This window comes from Ochotona curzoniae, unplaced genomic scaffold (assembly GCF_017591425.1).
Source record: "Ochotona curzoniae isolate NIBS_2020 unplaced genomic scaffold, NIBS_Ocur_1.0 contig_4064, whole genome shotgun sequence".
NCBI lineage: Eukaryota > Metazoa > Chordata > Mammalia > Lagomorpha > Ochotonidae > Ochotona > Ochotona curzoniae.
This window is the reverse complement of record NW_024466107.1, coordinates 3,824,393-3,850,144: the sequence shown is the minus strand read 5'-3', so window position 1 is coordinate 3,850,144 and position 25,752 is coordinate 3,824,393. Positions and strand designations below refer to the sequence as shown.

Below are 25,752 nucleotides of genomic sequence, written 5' to 3'. Positions count from 1 at the left end.
ATATATAGAAATTAGATATATATTCAGGGGAAGAAAAAGTCAACAGGGACAAACTTATAGATGAAATTAAAGACGTGTTTCAGTATATTTTATTGGCAAAGATATATGACAATTATCACCATTAAGCATGCAACTGGAGGAAAGCTTTAAGGGTGACCATCCACTTCCACTGTCTGTTTCTCTTAAGGAGAACAAACTCTGCCAAGGAACAGGATGTTTGAACTGGGATTGTGCCGAATGAAGAAAAGGAATGGATGGTCAGCAGTGAAATGCTCCTCTGGCTGCAAGCTCAAGCACAGAGGCACACACATTAAAGCTGTGGCGGCTGCTGCTGCCTCTGTGCCCTCTTCATTCACTTCCACAAAGGACTTGTGGACAATTGTTGAGACAAAAAGATCTCCGGCTGCTGACATGCCAGACAGATCAGCCTTGCCTCTACTAAAGAGATCCTGCACACCCAGGCAGGCCAGATGGGAGTTGAGGACGTAGCTGTCTTCCAGTTTGAACCTAGGCAACCTGACATGGACATCAATGGTGCACATCTTCTCAGGTTTGGTCCACTCATTCAGCTTCTCCAAGGTCAGTTGTTTCTCAATCTGTAAATAGAAACAATCAGGCAAAAAAAAAAAAGAACAAAAAAGAAAAGAAAAGAAGAAGAGAGAGTTGAAATTATTGATACAAAAGAGAAATTAGAAAGGATTATTTAAACGGATGGAGCCATCCTATCAAGCTTTTAGGATTCTTTCTGTATTGTAGTCAAATAGATACTATGTTTGGGTGATTTCATCTGTTTTCTGTCAAGTCCTGAAGTGCAACACATCTGAGTTTCATGTCAACACAGGGCCAAGTATAGACCCTTTGGAAATCGCCAGATCCATCATCCTTCCACCCTTCAGCCACTCAACCACACTCCCAGCTACCCTTTCACTTACTTACCCACCCACCCACTGAAGCTCTGAAAACTATAAATATCCCTGGAGCCGAGTTGAGTTCTATGAACTTCAGCTACTAGGTAACAGTTCTCCTGGCAGATGATATACTAGAGAAAGTTCCTCACCTAATTGGCATTGTAACTGCACCTGTCCCACAACAGTGTTCTGAGCCTTCAATGAGCCGATGTGCACACAGTGCTTGGCACAAGATGCGCTATAACTGTCAGCTCTTGTCATTATTATTGTTATTGCTATTGCGCTCGAAGGGAACTGTCATTCCACTTGTCCTACTAATACTCATAATTTTTTCAATGAGGCTCGAGACTTCCACCTTGCACTCAGAGAAAAGATGAACAGGAAACACACACCCACACACAGAGCATGAACCCAGAAACTGCGGGCCAGTACCTCCTTGAGCCCCGTGGACTCATCCTTGATGTCGTCGGGCAGCAGCAGCAGCATGCTGAGCTCCTTGCCCTGGTAAGGCAGCTCCAGCACACGGCACCTGAGCTCCTGCACGTAGCCGAAGCGAAACCACTTCTTCTGGTACATCATTTTCACTGTCTTGGTCTCTCTCTGAACCATTGAAAAAAATCACTGATTAGTGTCTGAGTTTTGTTTTTAGGAGTACAGAGTATCCCGTGGTCAGTTCCATCCCCTCACCTTGTTGAGTCTGAATGGGGCATCGGTGGTACTCTCTTTCCTGAACTCCTCATGCCACTTCCCCTTGAAATAGATGGCATTCACCAGGACAAGCTTCGTCAGGCTATCAACCACACCTGGGGCCAACACCTGTGGAATTTTACCTAAAAATGAAGACAAAAGCAAGCAAAAAAAATATGTCGATATGGTCTTCATTGCATTGTGGTGCAACCACTTGTGTGAGCCAACCCCTTAACACTGGTATTCTCACATGAGCACCACTTTGAGTCCTGCATGCTCCATAAGAAGGCAGTGAAAGATGGTCCAAGTACCCGTGTCCCTGCCACCCACAGGGGAGACCCAGGGGAAGTTCCAGGCTCCTGCTTTGTCCTGTTGCAGCCTCAGCTGTTGCAGCCATCTGGGGAATGAACCAGGAGAAGGAAAATCTCTCTCCCTACACCCTTCTCTCTCCTTCTCTGTCACTCTGCCTTTCAAATAAATAAGATAATTCTTTTTAAAACTATATGTTTGAATTTCAAATCTGGACTGGCAATGTTCTGGCACTGACTTGCAATCCAAATGTGTATCTTTTACTGAATTTTCATTTAGCATGGTGTTAGGTTAGGAAAGGCCTATTGGGTGTTTCTGCTTAAAATACAAACCACACAGTGAGTTAGGTCAGGAGGACCCAGAAGCTGAAGCAAAGGAGCCAAGACTCTAACAAGTGCAAGCCGAACCCAAAGGCTAAAGGCACTGAAATTCTCTTCTGGGTTGTCTGATCATCTATGAGCTTTACTTGCTACGTGTTCATGCATTAATGACATTTTAGTTTCTTGTCACTTCTTTCAATCTTTCAAGGACTAGTGCACTGTCACAGGAAAAGACAAAAAACAAAAAACAAACAAAAAACAAAAGAGGTCATTGTTGTGGCTCAGTGGGTAAAGCTTCCTCCTGCATCACCAGCATCTCCTATGAGTTCCAGTTCAAGTCCTGGTCACTCCACTTCCAATCCAGCTCCCTGCTAACACACATGGGAAAGCAGCAAGTGATCGCCCAATCGCCCGAACCCCTGCCTTCTACATGGGTGATCAGGATGGAGTTCCAGGCTCTTAGTTTGTACCTGGACACTGTAGTCATTCGGGAAGTGAACTAGCAGATGAAAAAATCTCTTTGTGGAACACTGCCTTTCAAATCAATCAATCAATCAAGTATGTAAATAAATGACAAACATCGCATAGAGTGAAAAGTGTCCCTGATGGATATAACCATGTGTGTGCTGAAGACCCTGTAGATTTGCTGACCCAGAGGAACAGCAGAGAGAGGACACCTTCTAGATGGACAACCCCACCACCACTCTCGTACACTACTCACAGACAAGCCAGTTCACACACACAGAGCTCAGATTCCCCACACACTCAGGCCTACACCTACACTCCCATGTGTTTTAATGCTGTTTTATTTTTAGTTCATTGGATGTTCCTCCACATTTAATTCCATTGATTTTATCATCAACATCAACTTTCAGTTTGGAGAAGCTTAATGGAGTGAAGGGTGATTCTTTTGGCTGCCCAGCTCCATCCTGAGTCTGCCCTTGAATGCACTTCTAACTTGGGAGAGCTGGGCAACAACAACAGCCACTGCAGATGTCATATTTGCACGCACACTGGGGCTCCTGCTCAACATCCATGTGTATGGGCCAGGATGCAGGGGCCTGGGAATGAGCAAGGATGGAGACACATGTGGGGAAGGTGGACAGAGAGAAACACCTGCCCAGTTTCTCACCTTCTGTCAGACCTTTGACCCACTCGTTTATCTCCTTCCTGGCGTCCTCCGAGGCCTGCTGAAAATCCACCCTGGCCAAGTCAGCGCCATACAGTTCCTGAGTTGAAGCCAAGAATTCCTATTTTTTTTATTAAAGGAAAATAACATGAATAACTTCTAATTATTATTAGGAGCTCTCAAAACTTCATGGGAAGGGTGTAATAAGATAAACCTTCACTTTCAGCGAAACATGATTTTATTCCATGTTTCCATAAACTTGTTGAGAAACCTTTGTACATCAAACAGCTTCCTAAGGAATCAAGAGGGCAGAATAGGGTAAGGACACGTTTAAACGGACAGAAAACCATTCAATCAGGATGAAGCAGCGTGGACACATTCCAGGAAACGGGAGTGGACAGAACAACAGCAGAGGGGTGCCTGGAGACTGACAGACACAGGAAAGCAGTGGACATAATGGTCTGGTGTTGCAGTATCTGATACTCTAGTGGCATTCAGCTAATGGCGTTCTGAACTCCACCAGCAGCCAGAACTCCACCAGCAACCAGGTGGGAAGGGACTTTGACTGGGAGGTTGGGAGGTGAACCCAGACGGGGAACTGTCTGTCCTGCTGGTCCGTTTGATTTGACCAGGAGCAGAGACAGAGCAGCAGGTCCCAGGTGGGCAGTGCGAGAATAGCGAGGATTTCATAGCCCAGTCAGCCCCCTAGAGCTGAATTGTTAGCCATTTTGCCTAAGGAGGAAAGGGCAAGGGAAAGGAATGAGCATGCTCTGAGAGGGAGTGAGCTCATTTCTGACTCGGTGAACTGCATCGATGTGGCATTCTGAGGATTCCACCTGGGGCAGGTCTGGGTAGCCCTCGGATCTGACAGCAAGCAGATCAAGAACTGTAGTGGTGGTATGGCAGGCCTGGGCTTCATTTTGTACACTGTGGCAATAGCTTTAGGACTGCAGGAGACAACAGTGAACTGCGCATGTGCTAAGCTCGCGAGAACTCACTGGGTTCTGTGGATTGCCCTGGTCCCGCAGGAAAATAATACCGACTGTGGCATCGTACGGGCTAAAATACGTCCATGTGGCACCCAGACCTAACGTCCAACAGGTTCCGACAAGATCAGTGCCACCAACAACCTAACTAGATAGGACACCTGGTGTCTCCCTACTCCTGGGACCTGCTCCAACCAGAAGTGGGAGAAATGTTGCAAAGACAACAGTGTACCCTCAGCACGGTATCATAGGAGGTGGAGATTGTGAGCCAGCAGTCAGGACTATGGAGACCATGGTAGAAATCTAACATAAGAACCCAGACCTGGAACTCGCTGGAGGTTGTGACACAAGTAGCTGCAAGCAAAGAGTTGTGTGTCAACTGCAATAAGTAAAATCAAACTGTAGACCTGTGGGTGACACAGCTTAGAAACCTGCCCCAAGAAGAAGACTCTGCTAACCAAAAGTACATGACCAAGAACAAAACAGGAGACAAAGGCACATGAATATTACCAAAAACTCCCTTGCAAAGGAGCAACCTTTAACTGAGAAACTCCCTTGCAAAGGAAACTCCTTGCAAAAGAAACTCCCTTGCAAAGGAAACTCCCTTGCAAAAGAGCAACAGTTAACTGAGGAAGGCCTTGAAAAAGTGGGGCACACAGAATTCATAAAACTCATCTTAACGCTTCTGATCAACAATGAGAAGCATATTCAAGAGTTCAAAGATTTTAAAGAAGCAATAAAGCAAACCAAGGCTAATATATCAGAAATTAAGAATACAGTAGAGCAAATTAAAAGTACAGTGGAGAGTCTCCAAAATAGAATGAAGCAAGCAGAAGAAAGAATCTCAGAATTGGAAGATATTTCCTGTCATCAGGGGGAAGCAAACAAAAAGCTGGAAGCAGAGCTGGATCAGGCCAAAAAAAGTATTCAAGAATTGAAAGACTATTAAAAGGCCAAATATAAGGGTTATGGGAGTCCCAGAAGGTGCAGAAAGAGAAACTGGGATTAAAGGTGCATTCAATCAAATAATAAGAGAAAATTTCCCTAATCTGGAGAAAGAATTGGGAAACAAGATCCAGGAGGGACACAGAACTCCCAACAGGCTTGATCAAAAGCGATCTTCACCAAGACACATCATCATCAAGCTCTCTTCAATTGAACATAAAGAAAAGATCCTTAAATGTGCACGTGAAAAAAGCCAGTTGACATATAAAGGAATGCCAATTAAGCTCACAGGAGATCTCTCACAGGAAACTCTACAGGTAAGAAGAGAATGGAGTGACATATTCCAGATTCTAAAAGCAAAAATTGTCAGCCTAGGATAACATATCCAGCAAAGCTTTCTTTCGTCTTTGAAAATGAAATAACAGTAAAGAAAAGTTAAAAAAAAATTGCCTCTTCCAAATCTGCCCTACAAATGATACTTCAAGATGTTCTCTTGACAGAGAAGAGGAATAGCACCCAACAAAACCAAAGGCAAACGGGAAGAACATCCCAGTAAAATGATAACAGAAGACTAAACCAATGAACAACCCATTCCTAAAATGACAGAACCAAAGTACCATACATACATACTAAACTCGGAATGTAAATGGCTTCAGCTCAATCAAACATCATAGATTAGTAGACTGGATTAAAAAACAGAACTATATATTGTCTAGAAGAGACACACTTCACCAACAAAAAACAGCAGAAACTATATTGCATGGGTTTTGATGTTTTCAGTTAGTTTCATCTCTTCAAAACACTTTCTTCTGATTAAATCATTCAATGATTCATAGATCATACAAGGCATCATTTTCTTCAAGAAGGTTCTTCATTTTCATTTCTTCAACTACACATTAGTCATTTAGTGGAATGTTATTTAACTTCATGGTGTTGTTAATTTCTTTTTCTCCCTGATGTTGATTTTGTTTTGTGGCCTTTCCTTTAAGGGGATGTATAGTAGCTGTGTAATGGAGACTGTCATATCTAGTAACATGTCATTTAACTTCATGGCATTGTAAATTTCTATTTTTCTTTCTATTGTTGATTTTGTATTATGACTTTTCATTTGAGGGGCTGTACAGTAGCTGTGAAATGGAGACTAACATCCAGATGTGAGGATACAATGTAATATGCATTTCTACTTTCAGACAAAGATGGACTCCCAATGAAACTGTTTAAAATATCCTGACAATAGGTTGCTGGACTCTCTGCCATTGTCCATGCCCGCAGTGATGGACATATGACTGTGTATGAGGAACTATGCTTTAGTAATGATATAGAGGAACTAGGCTGGGGGAGATAACTGGGGCGGAGATAAGGGAAATGCCAGGAGCCTATGGAACTGTATCATAAAATGATAATCATAATAATAAAATGTAAAGAAAAAAAGAAATGCAAAGAAAAAAATGAAAGCAAAAAAAAAAAAGGAAAGAAAAAAAAGCTTACTAAAAATTCATGGAAATCTTTCTAAAGACCGCATTTCATTATACCATAAAACTTCACTTAATGCTTTTTAAACGTTTTATTCGTAAGAAACGTACTCATTTATTGTCTTAATCATTTTTAAGTGTACATTCAATCATGGTAAACCTAGCCCTCATACGTACACTATACAAAAGCTACTCACACATACAAAGAAGAAAAAATTTAAAAATCAAAGATAAAAACAATAAAAAGGCAAAAAGAAACAAAAAAGAACAAAGAAAAAACCTACTCATTTTTTCTGATCCTGGATTTATCTATACATAAATATATATACTTGCAAACCTTTTCATGTAGTTTGAAGTCACTTCTACATTAACAGAGCATTCAGAAGTATAGATTTCACTCTATACACTGTGAAATGAGACCATGGCATCAGTATCACAAGAAGGCAGGGGCATTCTTTCATAGGGTCCTTTCCAGATTGCTGTTTTATGTGTTTTGTTTTGATTTATGTTTTCTGAATGCTTACAAACCTGTGAATGTGCTACTGTCCTTGGCTGTGTGAGGGAAGCAAGCCCAGTGGGGTCTGGGGATCCCTAGCCCGGCATACTCACAGGGAGAAAGGCGTAGGTTTTCTCTCCATAGAGCCTGTTAGCGAGTTTCAGCACACAGGCCTCCCTGCGCTTGCTCATCTCAGCATGCAGGCTCTGGAATCGCGAATGAACATCCTCCACGGCATCTAAATGAAGAGCCTAAGAACCAAAGACACACATTGCCAACAGCCACCCACGCCAGAGTTACAGAGCGAGTCCTGAGCATTTTGCTGCCATCCAACTCAAAGCCTTCTCACCACCAATGGGAAGGGCCCAGCTTGGTACTGGACTCCTAGGTCCAAGAAGCAACTAGCATCAGGAAACCTCACAACACAGCCCCAGGGACACAGGAACCACCACAGCAACCTCGGGACATCACTCCCTGTCCCAGGATGTAGGTGGTAACCCATGATCTGCTTTTCTCTCCCCATCCCACCAAAGAAATTCATAAGTGATATTTCATATTCATGTTGTGAGCCACAGATGAGCTGTCTGGAATCTCTCAGGATCAGCAGTGGAGAGGAGAACCCCCATCCTTCTCCATCACACACGGTCACCTCTTTCTCCTCCTACCACATTAGCACTCATAAACTCATTTATTGAAAAATGATCTCTTTAACTTGGCATTCTGGCCAAAGCTTAATTCCGGCCTGTCTCCCCCATCCTCGCCTCCCACACATATACTGATTATATATCAAGTGGATTTTTAAGAACATTTTATAGTGGGGCTAGCATAAAGTCTCAACTGGCTAATCCTCCACTTGCAAGATCCCATGTGGACACCAGTTCTCTGTCCCAGCTATTCCTCCTCCCATCCAGTTCTAGGCCTGTGGCCTGGGAAAACAGCTCAACAAGTCCTGGGACCATACACCCAAATGGGAGACCCAGAAGTGCATTGCTTCTGCTTTCAATCAGCTCAGCTCTGGCCTTTGCAGCATCTGGGGAATAATCCAGCGATAGAAGATCTTTCTTTCTCTCTCTTGCTTTCACTATGTAAATCTCCTTTTCAATTAAAGAAAAAAAAGCAAATCTATGTGGTAGTTATTCCTGAGTCTGTTCTGGAGGCCAATCGCCTCCCCATTCTGTCATCTGGCACAAGAAGGGATTCCCCAGCATCAAAGGAATGCCCATCACCAATCCCTCACTCACTAGCAAACTCCTCCAAGATCTTCCCTTCTCCACTCAGGTGGTTTCCGCCAACTGTTACAAATCTCCTAGCAGGTGTCAACATTGGGGATCAGTTACTGGACAGGAAGATCCAGAAGGGGTTTGACGAGCACATGCCCAGTGTCCACCATCTGCTGGAACTTGCTCCCACCTCCCAGCCATAGCGACAGGGGCAGAGTCCAGAATATGGCGCAAGGCAACCACACCTGAAGGATCATGCAGCAAATAGAACGGGAACAACAGATCGGATTCGAGAGGCATCCTGAGTCACAACAAAGCAGATGCTCTCCACTCAGAAGTTTCCCACACCCCTATAGGGTCTGTTTGCAGAGACGCCCCACAGACTTTCTCCATTCAGGTCCTGCAGGATCCAGCATCCCTGAGTCGTCACCCCTATTCAGCAGAAGCAGCCAGAAAGGACCAGGAGTGCCCTATTCCATCAAAGAGGTGGGCATGTTAGCCTGGAGAGTCCGGGGAAGGTGGAAAGTCCTTAGGTGGCACCAAAAGTTTCTACAAAATAGCACCCCTTCACTCGTTCAAATGCAGCTGACCAATCAGAAGACAACACACACCATTACCTCAAGCTCCAACATCACCACTACCTAAGCTCGGCACGCCTTCGTCCAGCACATTTTCCTCACCCAATCCTTAGCTCACCAGTAAACATAGCCCTGGGGCAGAACCTATAAAACCCTGTTGGGTCATCATTCTGGTCTCAGTAGCCATGCTGTTTTGCTGTGAGTTCTATTCTAACACTAGGGGATTTGGCCAAAGCCTGACCTTCATCAGGCTGCACCTGCATACCATCAGGGACAGGGCAACAGGGTATTCAAAAAGCCTCCCTCTTCTGCCACTCCCATCGTCTGGGCTTCAAGAGGAAGGGAGAACTGCCCTCCCATCTGAAGGACCCTCAAGAAGCAAAGTGTCCCCTCCATGCACATGAAGGCGGGAGGGGAATGCCTGCCATCCTGGCTTCTCCACTTGCTGCCACAATACCAACAGCCTGGTCCCAACCTGCCAGATTCCAACTCTCTCTAAGTCTGCAGGACCCTGCCTCTGCCAGGCTCAGGAGGGGACATGGCTTACAGAACAGCTGCCCAAAATCTGCCACCCACGGGAATGGCAGCAGTCTCCAGTGTGGGGATTTGGGCAGCTTTGTTCACTTGCATGCCTTCAAAACACACAGCAGGTGCTCAACAAGGCATGCAAACTGGGCTTTGCTACAAGGCTGACCTCACTCACCCAAAAGCTCTGGCAGACAGGGTCAACTACACAGGGTCAGGGACAGCGCCATGGGCCTGTCTCTGCTGAAACCAAGGAGGGCGAGGGAAGACAAGGCGTCTGCTGACCTTGGACAGCTGGGCCTCCGTGTCTCCTCGGGCCCCCAGGAGGATCATAGCCATGGCCGAGGAGATGCTGTAGGGAGACACGAAGATGTTTCCCGTAGGGTTGTCTTTGTCCAAGGCCAGGAACAGGTCCAAGGCAAAACGGGTGTTGGCTGCACTCAGCGGCTCCATGGTGACGTCTGTGACAGAACAGAGGGCTTGAGATAACCACTGCCCAAGGTGGCACAGCTCAAGACCTCCTGCCCATCATCACTGGCTTCCTTCACACATGCAAACCATCCTGGCACCTGCAGCTTCTCCCTCTCTCTCCCTTATACCCTTCTCAGGAGTGCAGCCGCACTCTGCAGGAGCACAGGGCTAGAACCTGGGGACTCCTTGAGAGCTGACCTAGTGCACAGCTCAGTCTGAGAGAGTGCCCCACCCCACACCACACTCCCTGGGCAGAGTTATGTCCCTTCTGGGAGGGGACCCTTCCCTAACCCACCCCTACCAGGGCCAATTGCATATTTGTGGCATCCTTGTGTGAAGGCCACACAGACTGATCACCTTCAACCTGTCTGTCCTGCTGTAGAGTTATAGGATTTCAGTCCCATCTGCATTAGGCCAGACATAATGGTTTCTGTTTATGAGGGGTCTTTTATATGGCCAAACCAGCACCCCTCTGCTGGGAAAACACACATTTCTGTTCTTCTGGCTCAAACCACAGAGTCACTCCTACAACACCCCATAGCCTTCATTTCTTCATGGCATTTCCAATTTTTAAAAAATTTGTCGCTCCTTATTGATCATGAAAACAAGTTCCGGCAAAGACCCATGAGAATCAACAAGCTCATCACCGTCATGTTTGAGATTCAGGCCACACAGCCTTCCTGTTCAGAGCAGGCGTATCTCTGGGCCCAGCTAGGAAAGGAAATGGGGACGAGGGACCCCTTTGGTTGCGGCAGCAGGTGCAAGGTACTCGGCCTGGGGTGGGTTTGAGGTGGGGTACCCTCAGCTGGCTCAGGCCAGGAGGCAGACCCCGACAGTCCATGTGGGTCAGCAGGCTCAGGCTAGTTGCCGCGGCCACACCCTCCTACTTCTGGAGCTATAAAGGACCAGGAGCTGAGCTTCTGTGCCAGGAAGGAGGAGGGAGTTGCAAAGAAGAAAGGTTCCTCTCACCTGTGGGCTGGGCTCCTTCTGGGCCTGGGCAGGCTGGGAGCTGCACCCTCTCACCCTGTGTCTCCTGGGGCACCCCAGGAGCCCAGCTGGTGTTCAGGCTGTTGGGGCTGCCAGGCTGTTCCGGCCAGGGCCTCTCTGCTTACATGCGGTTCTGTGCCTGGATTCAGCACTGGGAGAGCAGAGGAAGTGAGCAGAACCCGCTGCCACGCCCTATAACATGTGGAAAGGAAGTGTCACAGGCTGGCCCTCCACCAGCTCACTCCCGTGGAGTGTGGGTGCCCAGATTGTGATGATTAAATCTCTGATATCTAGCACAACCCCGCCCGCTGCTGCTGTCGGGAAATGGTGGGGAGGGGAGGCTGGGGACATGGGCCAGGAGATTCAACCACTCAGTCCCAGATCTCCCACAAATCTCCAGTGAGGAGCTATTTCTTCCTAAGAATGAACAGCTAAGCACACACTCTGTGTCCTAGAGGGCACTCCGGGCACTCTGCACTATCTAGACCCCAAACTCAAGGAGTTTTGGAGCAAGAAGAAACAAAAGAAATTTGGGGCACCTTACACAGGGGGAAAAAATTTCAAACATCCTCACTGTGGTTTGTAGTTGTAGAGCCGTCAGCTCCCGAGCTCAGCCTTGAAGCCTGGCTTTTCTCAGCTGTCCCTGAAGGCCCCTCCCCAGCTGTCCAGTCCCCTTGGTTCCCATGTCACTTACACTTCAACCAGCTGGAGAAGTCGTCAGATATGGCTTGGTGTGAGGGTGGTCAAGGTCAAAAACATTTCTTTAAAATAGGGTTTTTATTTATTTATGTGATAGTAGAGTTCACCCAGAGAAAAGGAAAGAGGGGAGAGAGATCTTCCATGCACTGGCTTATTCTACAAATCACCAGAACAGGTAGATATGTAGATATGGGTCAGATCAAACCCAGGGGCCAGGAGCCTCTTACTTATCTCACACTGGGTGCAGGGGCCAAGCACTTGAGCCATCCTCCACTGCTTTCCTAAACACATTAAAGGGAGCTGCATTGGAAGAGAAGCAGCCAGGATTTTAGCCTATGGGATGCTAGGCTCAGCAAGAAGTGACTTAGCCAACAGTGCCACAAGTCAGGCCCTTAAAATCAGTTTTATCTTTAAATTGATTTGCTTATGTCAACATGCGTAATTAACAGAAGGTGTTTCAATATCAAAAACAGTATAAACACTGTATCACCAAATTACTAAGATGAGGGAAGTGTGAGTGTTGGGCTGCCTGGCCCTTTAAATGCCTCCATCTGTAATCCTACCCAAATTACCCAGTGCTGTGGAGTGTGCAGGGCAAGCCTGTGTTCAGGAACCAGGAACTGTCTGCCCTGCTTCCTTAGGCATTTCCGTTGCCATCCACTCTCCTCTGCTTTCTAGTGCAACTGTCATCAAGGAAGAACAAAGGGCAGATCTTTCCTTTGCTTAGGCTGGACTGCCCTCTGTGACTGGGGGTTGCTTGTTAACTGAGGGAACTTCTCTGTCATAAACAAGTTCCCTGGAATGAGAGAGCAAGCCACAACAAGCTGAAGAGAAGTCAGCCCAGCCAGAGTTGGTAACCAGGATTGCACAGCATTGGGCAGTTTCTGGGACTTGAAGAAACCAACGTCCCCAAAGAGACTGCTCTGTGGCTTCTGGGAAGTGGTGGATCAGATCTGTTGGCCTCCCATCTGAGGTCAGAGCTCAGGGTGAAGCTTCTACCATGAGGTCAGCTTCTGAAAGCCAAGTGTGGAAGGGGCCCCAGAGAAGCTCCCCTCAAACCCCAAGCTGCGGGAGCTGAGGCAAAGGGTGCTGAGTTTCTCATTTCTTTCCCTCCATCAAGGCACATGCATGTGCTCACCTGGAGAGCAACCACCTGGGCCAAGTGTACCTTAAAACCATCTCCTCAATGCACATGTGCATACACATTATAAACGTCTGAGGAAGATCGTTCCTTATCAACCATCAATTCATCACACACTGTCTAAGATGAGGCTGAACCAACTCTTCTGTTACTTGGTACTTATCCCACCCATGTAGGAAGGACACTTCCGGTCCAGGGCTGAAGGGTCTGACGCCATGCTCTGTCCAGCTGCCAGGATCAGAGGCTCCTGGGGCTGCCAGAGACACCTGATTTTACTGGTGCCCACCCTCATCCCTGGGGGTCCCGTCCAGTGGGAGAATCCCTCCATGATGGCATTGCATGTGCTAAAATGGGGAAAAGGAGGAAAGGTCCACTGAGCACTGCCCAATCAGTCCCCTTCCCTGTCCATCTCTGACAACATAAGCTCAGGGCTGTGTTTTCTTTGGACAGGTAAGGGAGTTTGGCAGCCCAGGTGTCACAGTCAGACACACACTACCCCACTAGCAAGCCCATCCTCAGAGCCCGTCTTCAGAATTTAAAGAGTCAGCCGCTCCATCAGCCAATGGTTCCATTCCAGCCCAGGAGCACTGTCCCACGTGGAATTGCCCAAGCAATGAGCAAATGATCTCTGACCTGAGTGAAGTCCCACAGGATGGCCAAAACCATGCTGTAGCTATTTTCCTCTCCAGCATGCTAATGGTAGCTCAGGGTCCACGTGAGCGGTGTGTCTGTGTCCCTTCCAGGTGACATGCTGCTGTCATAGTCCTTGTCCCTGCATAGGACGACTTTGAATTAAACTTATGTCTCATCACCATCCACCACCATTACTTGCAGTTTTGCCCACTGCACCATGGCCATTCTCAGTCAACAGTGTGGCCATCTCCTGGACACATGGTGGTCAGTTGCCAGTGGACCCACCTGTCTGCCACCAGCACACCTTGCCATCTGCAGGTTCCCACACTCTGAGTGTTCCCACACTCATCAGGCTGGGTATCCACAGCAGGAGCCTTCACATCCCCTGGGGCTTGTTGGTCCCATCAATAGCTTGGCCATTCCTTCACGCAGTGCAGCTGTCCACTGTGGCCCCGGTGTGGCTCCAGTTCTTAATGTGTTGTTCTCAAGCGAGCTCTATTGAGCCTTCATGGTTCTCAAGTGTAGCAAGACCAAGGTCAAGGCCGCAGCAGGTGCACTGCGTGGGGAGGGCTGTTCTCTGCCCCTCAAGTGACACCTTGCTGGTGCCTCCTCCACAGAGGCAGGTGGAGAGGCAAAAATCCTAACACGGGCTAAAGGCCCTTACTTCTGAGGGCCTCATCCCCCCATGGCCTAGCCACCTTCTCAACACTGTCTCTTGGAGGAGAAGCATATTTCTGTCCAGTTTCTTACCTATTCTCTACTGCAGTGAGGCCCCCATCTCCAGGGGGTTGTGCTCAAAGATCCGGGCAGACACTGAATCCACATACAGGGCTGACCCTGCGGTATAGCCCCAGACCCTCTGCTCCCCAAGATAGTTACCAGGCAGCTAACGGGTGCAGATGGACACACCAGACACAGGGAGCGTTCACAACGCGAGTCGGATGAAGGGGGAAGGCATCAGGCTTTCTCGCGCTAACTCTCCTCTGCACACAACTGCAAGCCTAAGAATGGGCTTGTTCCAGAACTTTCCATGGGTAACTGTAGCCATGAATGGTGAAACAGTGCATGAGGGGAGACTGAAAGATTCCTGAACCTAGTGCTTGGAAACAGAAGTGTACAGGCTGGCACAATGGCACAGCTAAGCCTGTACCTGTGACACTGCCATCCCATATGGGTACCGGTTCATGTCCTAGCTGCCCCACTTCCCTTCCAGATCCCTGATGATGTGCCTGGAAAAGCAGCAGAGAATCACCTGAGAGCCAGGGCCCCTGTACCTTTGTGAAGGACATGAAACAGACTCCTGGGTTCTGGCCTGCCGAGGCCCACTCGTTATGCCCATTTGGGGAGTGGACCAGCAGATGAAAGATTATCTCTCTCTCTACTGTTTCTCTCTCTCTCTCTTTCTTTCTCTTCTTTCTCTCTATGTCTCTATCAAATAGAAAAATCTTTAGAAATTAATATGAGAAAAAGAGTGAAAGATACAAAATAACTTGATATTTTCCAATAATTATTCAGCTTGTTTGCAAGAAGCTATTTATAACTTGTTCAAACAGCTAGGAAAGTAGCTCAAAATCATTCCTCTGATAATTCCTTGTGAGGATTCAGAGTGTGACAATCTTGGCATGGGAATTAGTTGAGTATTCAGGGCTGTGCTTGGGTTCCTGGACACTTCTGGGAGAGCTTCCCTGTTTGCATTGTCCCCTGAAGGGTTCTGAGTCATGGAAACGGAGGGGAAAGCTGTGCTGCTCCTCTACTACCGCCGGACGGCGGCAGAGGGCAGGCTTGATTTACTGATAGAAAAACCAGGGGTGTGGTCAGGGTGCTGTCTGCTGGGCCTGGGTGCTGTGTGCTGGGCCAGGGTGCTGCCTGCTGTCAGTTCAATTCGGCCCACCAGGGAGACCAACATTTCTGCAGCCCAGTCATCCCTTGCAAACACACACCAGATACGAGGGTATTTCTCTGCCCTCATCTCCTCCTTTTCCTCCCTTATTGCCCAGCTTTCCGTTGCCATCTCAAATGCCAGTTTTTTTTCTTCAGGGACTTGATTGTTGCTCTTGTTTTCCTGAAACTCATAATTTTGTCTCTTCTCAGTGTGGTCTGTTTTCCAAAATTCCCATGACAACTGGGCCTGGTGCCGTCTGCCAAGTCAACACTTTGTTTCTGTAAGATTTAAATCTTTATATTTGAAAGGCAATTATCCCGGCTTTAGCAACTGCCAGGGTTGCCTTGTACCTAGGCCAAGAGTTACACTGCTGGGAGTTACACTGTTGCAGCTGGTGGGCATTCTGGGCCTGGTTAGTCTGTGTTAACTATACCAGCATGCCAGCATGCTTGTTTATTCATTCTGAAGATAAGTGGAGAAGGTGTGGAACACCAGGTTGGTACATGCCACCCCAGCACCCGGGTGGGCAGGGTTAGGGATGCTGCAGATTGCATGAGGAAGGGGGTCTGGGTACATATTGGAGTGGGAACAGCTGAGCGCATATTTGACAGGGAAGGAATGACTTCTGTGGTCTTCCCCAGACTTGGCTACTACACTCACAGGTAGGCACGGGAGCCGAGGCAGAACATTTTATAGGGAGAAAGCTAGAGGGCATGTCTGGGTGAGACCAAGGCACCAAGCCACTGTGGAGACCTGGGCTGGGTTAAACAGCATTGCCCACATCCTGCTGCTACATACAACATCTGAGACTGAGGACTTACCTGGCTTGGCAGTACCCACCTGTGAATGTCAGAGCAGGGATGACCCTCTTCAGGCTGGCCACAGCACTCACACGAGTGCAAAGAAACCAAATCTGGGGGCAGGTTCTATAGGGGGCTTGTGGACTCAGCTCTGTGATGTTTTAGCACCTGCCTGTTTGCACAGAGAGCTTGGGGCAGTGATGGGCTCAGGCAGGCTGAACCACAGAACTCACAAGACCAGACCCATGTGACACTTTCAGGAGATGGTGCTGGGAGGATGCCAGGGTGGGCCAGGCCATGGCACGTGCCAGCACAGACAAGGGCCAGGACTGAGGTGACACGGGACCAAGCAAAGCCACTGCCTCACTGGCATGTGTAAAATCCACATTGTAAGCAGGCCAGCTCGGGGCACTTGGAGCAATGCTCTACTACTCTATAGCTGCTGCAGGGGAGCACAATACAGATCTGGGGGCAGGCAAGTCCATGCAAGTCTGCAGCATTCTTTGGCATTAGTGTAGGCTGGGCATGAAGACAGACCAGGCTGGGAGAGCCAGGCGAGAACAGAGGCCGCACCCAGCAATCTAGGCCAGGCTTTGCAGCATGCTTCAGGGTCTGTGGATGCACTCTAGTGGGCTTGGTCAACCGATGGTACTTGGGAAAATATTTCAACCCCTGAGCAACAAAAGCAAAACCTTCTCAAAACTATCAAAATCACTCCAGTGACACCCTCTGAACACTGATCCCCACAATTGATCTCTAATCAGCATTAAATGACTGCCAGCCCATCCCCAGGGGATAACAGTAAGAGTATCCTTTAAAGTACAGCAGTGCAGCAACCTATACTGGAACTCAAGTGTCACTCCTATGTCAGAGCAGCTGGGGCTGGATCCTGGCACTGCCTCTTGCAGCCAGCCCTTGAGGCAAACTTTTCATATTCCCAGTGTCACAGCTGAATCATCTACAATTGGATGTGATGCTAACCAAGCTTTAAGGTGTGTGGGTGAACATAACGGACCATCACTAGGTTATATCCATCTAGATGGCATCTGTTGGGCTGTCCAGGCCAACGAGAACTGTGTCTTGGAAGTTGGTCTCATAGGTTCTGGGGACTGGTCCAGGCAGAGGATACAGAGTTAGGCCAGTATCAGGACCATCCTCATCCACATGCAGAAAGTGACTGGCAGTTAAGTGTTACTTGAAGCCAACTCTTTCACCTTCAGTCATATGAAGGAGGGGAAACTTCTATTTGCTGCCAGGTTCTGAAAGAGTTAACATCAGAATCCTGATGGCTCTTCGTTCTAAGCCCTCTGTGAGATCAGAAGTTCTCTCTACATTTTTGGAAGACTCATGCTGCTGTTCACTGCTGTGTGTCCTGCTGAGGCCAGTACAGAGCAGAGAAGACAAAGTCCCTGACAGAGGGACAGCCCCTGCTACCTTCCCGCTCCGCCCCTCCCTGCTGCCACATCTATCTTCTGGCCTTTCCTTTACAGGGAGAGCAGAGCACCCTTCAACTCCCAGTCCGCCCCATCCTTCCCCTAGATAACCAGGACCTTTGACTAGATGGCTGCACCTTACAGTTTCATGTAACCTCCATTCAGGTTCAATTGTTTCACAAGAATGACTCACAGATCTCAGGTAAGTGCTGCCGTGCTCATTTTGCTTATTTATTCACGAGGAATATCCAGGTGGAAGAGAGAAGTATGAGGCAGTGTTGGGGTACAGGTGAATGCTATGATAGTGTATTAGAATGCTATGATAGTGTATTAGAATGCTATGATAGTGTATTAGAATGCTATGATAGTGTATTAGAATGCTATGATAGTGTATTAGAATGCTATGATAGTGTATTAGAATGCTATGATAGTGTATTAGAATGCTAGAACAGAATGCTTTTGTTGGGCAGTGTGAGGTTCCTTTGTGTAGAGAAAACTGCTACTTTGCCAGGCCAGGAGGCGCCTGGAGCTTGGGAGGATTCCGCTTTAGTGATAAATCTGTTCTTTGCTGACCTGCAACTTTGTGAACCCAGGTGCAAGGGGGCAAGGGCACAATTCTTCTCCGGTCCCAGGAACAGGAGGAAGAAAAGGGTGTGAGAATGGGATGAGCCATACAGATAATGGGTATGGGAACAGAACAGGCTGCCTGTGCCTTAAGGCCATAAAAATGAACAAATCTAAGGTTGTTACTTTTGATGAATTTCCCAGCCCAAAAGGACCTATATAAGCTTCTGTCTTAGACTGTTGGGGGTCCGACCACCCCGCCTGGCTGGCCTGTGTGCCCCGAGTGCGGTCTGGCCCCAGCATGCTGGCGCAATAAACTCTGTTTGCTGTTTGCATTACCAGTGAGACTCTATCATTCTCCAGGGGTTGACTAGCTCGCACCCTGACGTCTGGGAGCTTTACCCGGAGTCTAACAGTATAGTGGGTGGCAGACTGAGTTCCCAGGCCCTCCCAAAGCCTGGCACCTTCCCAACACCTCGATATGTTCACCAAAGATTTCTATTTCTGTAGCAGTCTATCCTGGATCACAAATCACCAGCTTCATCACAGTTTCCAACCCCGGTCTCCTTCCAAGAGTTCAAGGGCAGGACTGAAACCAGGAGCTTGTTCCTCCTGGCATGGCAAAGGCCTCCATGAGTCACCACATCAACACAAATTCAAAGATGGCTCAAGGGGCCTCCTAATGGCTAACCAAAGCCAACACCGTCACTTACTACATGCTGTTAGATCTGCCAACCACAGAAGAAAGACAATATCAGCCAAGTACAAACTGGCCCGTATTATGCAGAGAGAAGTCCATTCCTGGGCCTTTCCCATGCAGTAGTGGAGTGAACAGGTGAGGAGAGGACCACAAGTGGGAAAGACAAGCTGGGTAGTACAGACAAGGTTTTATATCCCCTCTGACATGGGTGCTGGCATCAGCCCTGCTTGCATTCTGATAGGACAAGGAATGTTGGTCTTTGTCCATCATTGGTCCATAAGTGGCCTTGGCTGCCTTTGGGCCATGACAGATCTCTGACTGAGGTCACTGTGGTGTCACCCACTTACTGTAAAGAAAGTAACATCACATGCCAGGAGGTTCTCCAGCTCGGGGCTAAAATCTGAGGACAGAGAGAGAATCAGGATGGCAGAATAGGGCAAGGACACATTTAAAAAATGTAGAAATATTAGCCAGTTGGAGCAGAGAGGGCACATTCCAGGAAACAGGAGAGGACAGAGCAACAGAACAGGTTACCTGGGGACTGACAGACACAGGAAAGCAGAGAGAACAGCAATGTGGTGTTGCAGTGACTGATAATCCAGCGACATTCAGCGAGTACTGATCTGACCTCCACTGGCAGGTGGAACTCCACCAGCAACCAGGTGGGAAGGGACTTTCACCGGGAGCTCAGGAGGTGAACCCAGAGAAAGAACTGCTGGTCTGTTTGATTGGACCAGGAGCGGAGACAGAGCGACAGGTCCCTAGGCCATGTGCTGATACCATTTGTAGAACTCCTAAGGCTTGGATTAATTTGCCTGTTTTTTTTCTTAATGTGGGTTCCCAGAACAATTCCTTGAAAACTTCTATTCACCCTCAACTCAGAAGTGTTACACATGTCATAAATGTGATGAGTATGCAATGTATTATTCAAATTAGTTAAAGTTTGCAAAGTGAAAAACACTTTGGTTCCAGAGCCCATGAGATGCCACAATCTCTGGATGGCCAAGTCATTTACAGAAAATGGCAAGTAGTCGCATAGAACCTACGCACAGCCTCCTACATGTTTAAGTCATCTCTAGATGACATAGAATCCCTAATGCAATGTAAATGCTCACTAAGCGGTTACTGTGTAGGGATCAATGACCAGAACAAAACATCTGGACTCGCTCAGCACAGATTTTCTTTCAGATATTTCCAGTTCCCAGGTGGTTGAATCTGCAGATGTGGAACCCTCAATGCAGAGGCTCCACTGCAAGTGTGTAAGGACCAAAGGCACCCGTGGGCTGGGGCAGGCAAACCAGTGGGATGGTGGTACTCGTCAGAGAGCAGGCTTCCTGCTGTGTGGGGCTCATCCTAGACTCTGCTCTGGCCCAATTTCTGACATTCTTGTTCCTGCAGGTCTAGAGTAAATCTTGAGGAGATGTGACCCCGACATGCTTATGTCAGATAGTCTTGGTCTCTTCGCCCATGATGTAGACTATTACAACCACGTGGCACATTTCAACGAGAAAAGTTAAGTGCTTTATTTTCTGTTGGATTTCATGAATTCCTTTGGTCAATTGACACATGTTAAAATCTTGAATCCTCACTGTGGGAAAGCTGTGCATCCTGATCTTGATTTATCTCCATCATGTTCGTGGTTTTCTGTATAGGGTTCCAGAGTAGCTTTTGCTAGACTTATTCCTAGGCACCAGAACATTTACTGATGTTGTTATCAATGATACTTTAAACTGTTTTTAAGTCATGTTATACACAAGTACTGATGTTTTGTAAATTGAACCTGCAATCAGCTACCACAAGTGACTCATTTATACACTGATAATTTACATTATCTAGCATGGTTTCTTCCTCCTTTTCCTTCAACCTGGCTGAATCATTTTTGTCTCAATAGGAATTTATAATCTTTTACTTCCATCACAATACGTAAAATATTGGTGTTTGATATACCATCTTGCTTGATGCCAGCTCTGTCTTTTTCATTCTCAACTTCATTCAGACTGGTTGCATATTCTTTTTATTCTTTTCTTTCTGGTTTGCTTAGGCATTTAAAAATCATTTACGATGCTGCAGGTGGCCACTTAGACAGTACAACACGATCCTCTGATCTGCCAATATCTAATTAAAATTGTGCTTTATTTTCTCGTCAATGCAAGGATCTTAGAATTTTAAATTCCATTTCTTTTTCCGATTCTATCTCATTTTCTTTATCTTTCTGTTTATTTAAGTTATAACTATTATTTTCAGAATTCATTTGGGGGCTGACATTGTGATACAGCAGGGTAAGCAGTGACCTGTGTCACTGGCATCCCATTTGAGACCACTGGTTCCATTAATTTGTTTTACACATTGTAATTGCTCCTGTTATTCTAATGGTAGGTATGCATCAAGGGATTCTTTAGAAAGACTTTAGGATGAGTTAGACATGGTGAACTCTCTCTGGCTTGGTCTGAATTACCTTTAAGGGTTTTTTTTCTCTCTCTCTCTTGAGTGTGGGCTAGCTCTTTCATAGCAAGCTGACAAAGTCACTGTGCAAACCAACCCCCAGCTCTCATAGTTCCTGTTGGAGCTGTGCTATTGTCCAGCAGCTGGTCCTTCAGGACACACTGTGGTTTCCTCTGGTTGCCTTGATCTGGTTTCTTCTAAGATCTCTCAGTCCTTGGACCAAGGATGGACATGGCTTCCCAAAGATATGCTTCAGATGGATGTCTTTGTATTCTCTTGCTTGGAGTTCTGGTGAAGTCTCTAGACCCTGTGAACTGATAAAACCTTTTTTTCGGCTGTAGGCCCCAGTCTCCCAAGGGTTAATTCCACAGCTTAGCTTGGTTCTCAAGGTGTAACAGGAAGGGCAATCATGGCCTGATACATTTAGCCCCTGGCTTAACTGCAATTTCCCTCCTTCCTGTTTCCCCTTTTTGCATGCCCTTGGGAGGAGCTTAGGTATTGCTTATAAGCATTGGGAAAATCCTGGGAGGGGCCAAGCAGACTATGTAAGAGCAGTTTGAATAAAAGGCCTTCACTTCACAAGAATGAGCTTCAGTGTGTTGTGTGTGTTGTCTGTCTTGTCTGTCTCATAACCCTAGTCCCTCTGCTCAGCTCGGCGTGGCGACCTGGGCGTTGCCAACACTCAGCTATAGAATCAGCATCTCAAATGCTAGCTCTTTAGCTATTACTCTGTCTCACCCTGTCCCTTCCCCTCTTAAGCATCCTTTTCCTAAATCTTTGGAGTTTCTTTTATCCTTCCTTCTGTATTTTTCTTTTTATCATGTGCTGTATTTTTTTATTTGAAGAGACTATACAGAATTTTTTCCAGACTTTAAAGTTACCAAATTCTTTTATTTTCTGTTCAATTTTACGAATTGAGTTCATGTTTTATTGTAACTTTAAACTCTAGATTTCATTTCTATTCCAATGTGTACAGTCTCTCAAGTTTGTCCCTAACACTGAAATGTTTAACTTTGTCTTCTGTCGTCCTCAGCATGGGAAGCAGTGTAATGTCATCATCTGTATGTGATGATCCCAGTATTTGGGGCCTCTCCACTGCCAGTTCTATTCTCTGTCGCTTGTACTGGTTGGAGTGTATGTTGCTGTGACTCCTCCCCAATCATCTAGTTATCTTATGATACATGCTGATAATGAACTTTTAAAAGGCTGTAGAGACAACTTGATCATTGTGGGCCATTTCCCCAAGATGATTTTTGTTGGTTTTGCTCCATTTCTGCACATGGCTGTACCAACATAAACGAGACCCCAGGAGCACAGTACCAGCCTTTCCTCCTCCCTCATCCCATCAACCCAGCCCTGAACATGGCCAGAACCTATGCCACCTTTCGCCTTTACCCTTTCAGACCTCGTGGGGACGCTGTTTCACAAGTGTTCCAGGGCCAATATTCATGTCTGCAGGGTTGGAGTTGAAGTCCTAGACCGGTAATGGGCTCATGTGAGCTTTCTGTGTACAGTGGGCTGTTGGGTACTTTCCTTTCCTTTTCAAATTATCAGCAGAAGTCAAGTTAGCTTTATACCATTCAGACACTGTCCACATAAAACCTGACTTGAATTCTCATCTCAGCCCCAGAGCTCTTGACCTTCAACAATTTAAACTGTGGTGGGCTATTGCACTCATTCGTGAAAAGAACATGGGCAGGGACACCCAACTTCAGTAACCCAGACTATGGAAGTGCTCCTAACCATTAAAATACAAACTTAAAAACACAGGCAGGAAGGCAGACATGGTCCCAGCAAGAAATCTTCCAAAATCGTTCTTTCTGGGGAGTCCCTCTGGAGCTGCAGTATGATGGGTCAGGAACCCTGATCTTACTCTCAGCTCCTCTGAGATCAGGGAGACACAAGCCTGAGATCAGGCTGATGTGCAGGATCTGAGGGAGTGTTAGGAACTAGTGATTCCAAGTGCCACCCAGAGGAGCCCATCTGAGCAAGGCTTCCACGAATCAAAGGGCTGTCATCCCAGCTCCCAGCACAGCCTTGCTCAAGGCCATCCCATCATGTCACCTTAACAACAGCCAGCCTCAAGACTGCAGTGACACCAGAGAGGGAGCACGATTTTGCTTAGCAGTTGTTCCTTACTAAATTTCCCTCTCTGCAGTCTTTTAGCTTTTTAAAATTATTATTCTTATGAAATGCCTAGCTCTGGACTCCTTGAAATTTTCCACGAAATGCATTCCGTATATATAAGGAGTGAGGTGGTGGCTCTAAACGACACATTAAAACCAGAGGGTTGTGGTAGGACACTAATCCTACAAAGCTAACTACGTTTCCATTCAACATGTGGACATTCATTGGGCACCTCTCTATATTTCAACTAAACAGTTATGTTTAATCCCCTCTTCAATAGTCATAGGGTCTTCTGATTCTGAAATGAACCAGTACTGTATACATTTCCATGGCTATTAGATTGGTTACCACACTGTTACAATCAACACATCTGGTTTTTTGTTCTGTTCTGTTTTGTTTTTTAAACAACACATTCAAAAGAAATCATGTGCACTTTCTAATGTAAAAACAAAAAAACAGAGCTGCCACTGTGGAATAATGGGTAAAGCCTAAGTGTATAAATCCAGCATCCCATTTGGGTGCCAGTTTAGGTCCTCCATTTCTGATCCAGTGCCCAACCAAGCACTCTGGGAAAAGCAGCAGTGGAAGATGACCCAAGTTTTTTGTCCCTTGCGCCACATGGAAGACCCACATAAAGTTCCTGGGTCCTAGCTTCAGTGTGGCCTAGCCCCATTGAGGGCACCTGGGGCTTGAACCAGTGTGAATGGAGGAGTTTCTCTCTCTCTTTCTCTCTCTCTCATATATATATATATACATATACACATTATATACATATGCATATATTATGTATATATATACATACAGATATATATCCTTCTTTGCCTCTTTTTGTATAACTCGGGTTTCCAAATAAATAAAACTTTGATGAATGTTTGTATAACACACACATGCAAAATCTTTATACATTTATAAAAAAAGTAGATATGTACCCAGGGGACAATCTTAAAAATAAAATAAAAAATATACTTCTGCATACTTTTATTGATAAAGATGTATGACAATTGCTACCATTAAGCTGGCAGCTAGAAGGAAGCCTTAAGTGTGACCATCTATTTCCACTGTCTGTTTCTCTTAAGGAGAACAAACTCTGCCAAGGAACAGGATGTTCGAACTGGGATTGTGTCGAATGAAGAAAAGGAATGGATGGTCGGCAATGAAATTCTCCTTTAGTGGCAAGCAACAATACCTTGCAACAACAGCAGTGGCGGCTGCTGCCTCTGTGCCCTCTTCATTCACTTCCACAAAGGACTTGTGGACAATTGTTGAGACAAAAAGATCTCTGGCTGCTGACATGCCAGACAGATCAGCCTTGCCTCTACTAAAGAGATCCTGCACACCCAGGCGGGTCAGATGGGAGTTGAGGACGTAGCTGTCTTCCAGTTTGAACCCAGGCAACCTGACATGGACATCAATGGTGCGCATCTTCTCAGGTTTGGTCCACTCATTCAGCTTCTCCAAGGTCAGTTGTTTCTCAATCTGGAGTCAGAGTGGGGAAAAGAAGGAAGAGATGGAATTAGTGATGCATAAGTGAAACAAGAAAGCATTATTTAAACGGATCAACCCATCCTATCAGTAGCTGTTACATTTCTGTCTGTATTATAGTCAAAGAGCTGTTTGGAAGATTCCATTTCTTATTTGGCAGTTCTAAATTGAACAGATCTAAGTTTCAAATCATCACAGGCCCAATATAAACACTTTGGAAACCATATCACCTAACCTTCCAAGTACCACTTAGTTACCTTTCCACCCACCCATTCTTGTATCCACTATCCACTCATGTATCTATCCAACCTCAACCCACTCATCCACTCACATTCTGGTATCTATGCATGTGTTCATCCATATGTTCTTACCCACTTTCCTGTAGCCCTTGACACTTTGTACCCTAATCAACTAAGTAAGATCATTTTTAAAAATTGATAAATAAATGAGAAAAAAACCTTAAGCCTGGAGATAAAAAATAATAATAATAATTAAAAAACCAGGATTGTGGTAGGACACTAATCAAACAGACATAAGAACGTTTTCTCTTCTATATCTGAACCCTTCATTGGGCACATCTCTGTACTTCAACTAAACATTTGTGTTTAATACTTCCTTAAATAGTTGCGGCATCTGGCTATTCCATTGGTTACCAAAGTGTTACAATCAACACATCTGGCTTTTTGTTTTATATTGTTTTTAAACTTAACACATTGAAGTTAGAGTGTATAAATCTGGCATCCCATTTGGGTGCCACTTTGAGTCCTCCATTTCTGATCAAACTCCCAACCAAGCTCCATGCGAAATGCAGCAGAA

The 25,752-nt window shown here is 46.3% G+C and overlaps 2 protein-coding genes across 3 annotated transcripts in view; both read right to left on the bottom strand.

Moving 5' to 3' along the window:
* Positions 1-73: 73 nt before the first annotated feature.
* On the bottom strand, positions 74-10,035 carry LOC121159058 (leukocyte elastase inhibitor-like). Its single transcript, XM_040984096.1, has 6 exons — positions 9,861-10,035; positions 7,366-7,503; positions 3,357-3,474; positions 1,596-1,738; positions 1,341-1,508; positions 74-596 (listed from the first exon to the last, which is right to left on the bottom strand). The coding sequence occupies exons 1-6, from the start codon at positions 10,026-10,028 to the stop codon at positions 183-185; spliced, it is 1,149 nt and encodes a 382-aa protein (XP_040840030.1). The 5' UTR covers positions 10,029-10,035; the 3' UTR covers positions 74-182.
* A 14,430-nt stretch (positions 10,036-24,465) lies between these two features.
* LOC121159060 (leukocyte elastase inhibitor-like) overlaps positions 24,466-25,752 on the bottom strand; it is a 70,301-nt gene continuing 69,014 nt past the window's right edge. For both annotated transcript variants that reach the window (XM_040984098.1, XM_040984099.1), the window contains exon 7: positions 24,466-24,930. In XM_040984098.1, the coding sequence (XP_040840032.1) occupies positions 24,526-24,930 (405 nt within the window). In that variant the 3' untranslated portion in view covers positions 24,466-24,525. The remainder of the gene's footprint in view (positions 24,931-25,752) is intronic.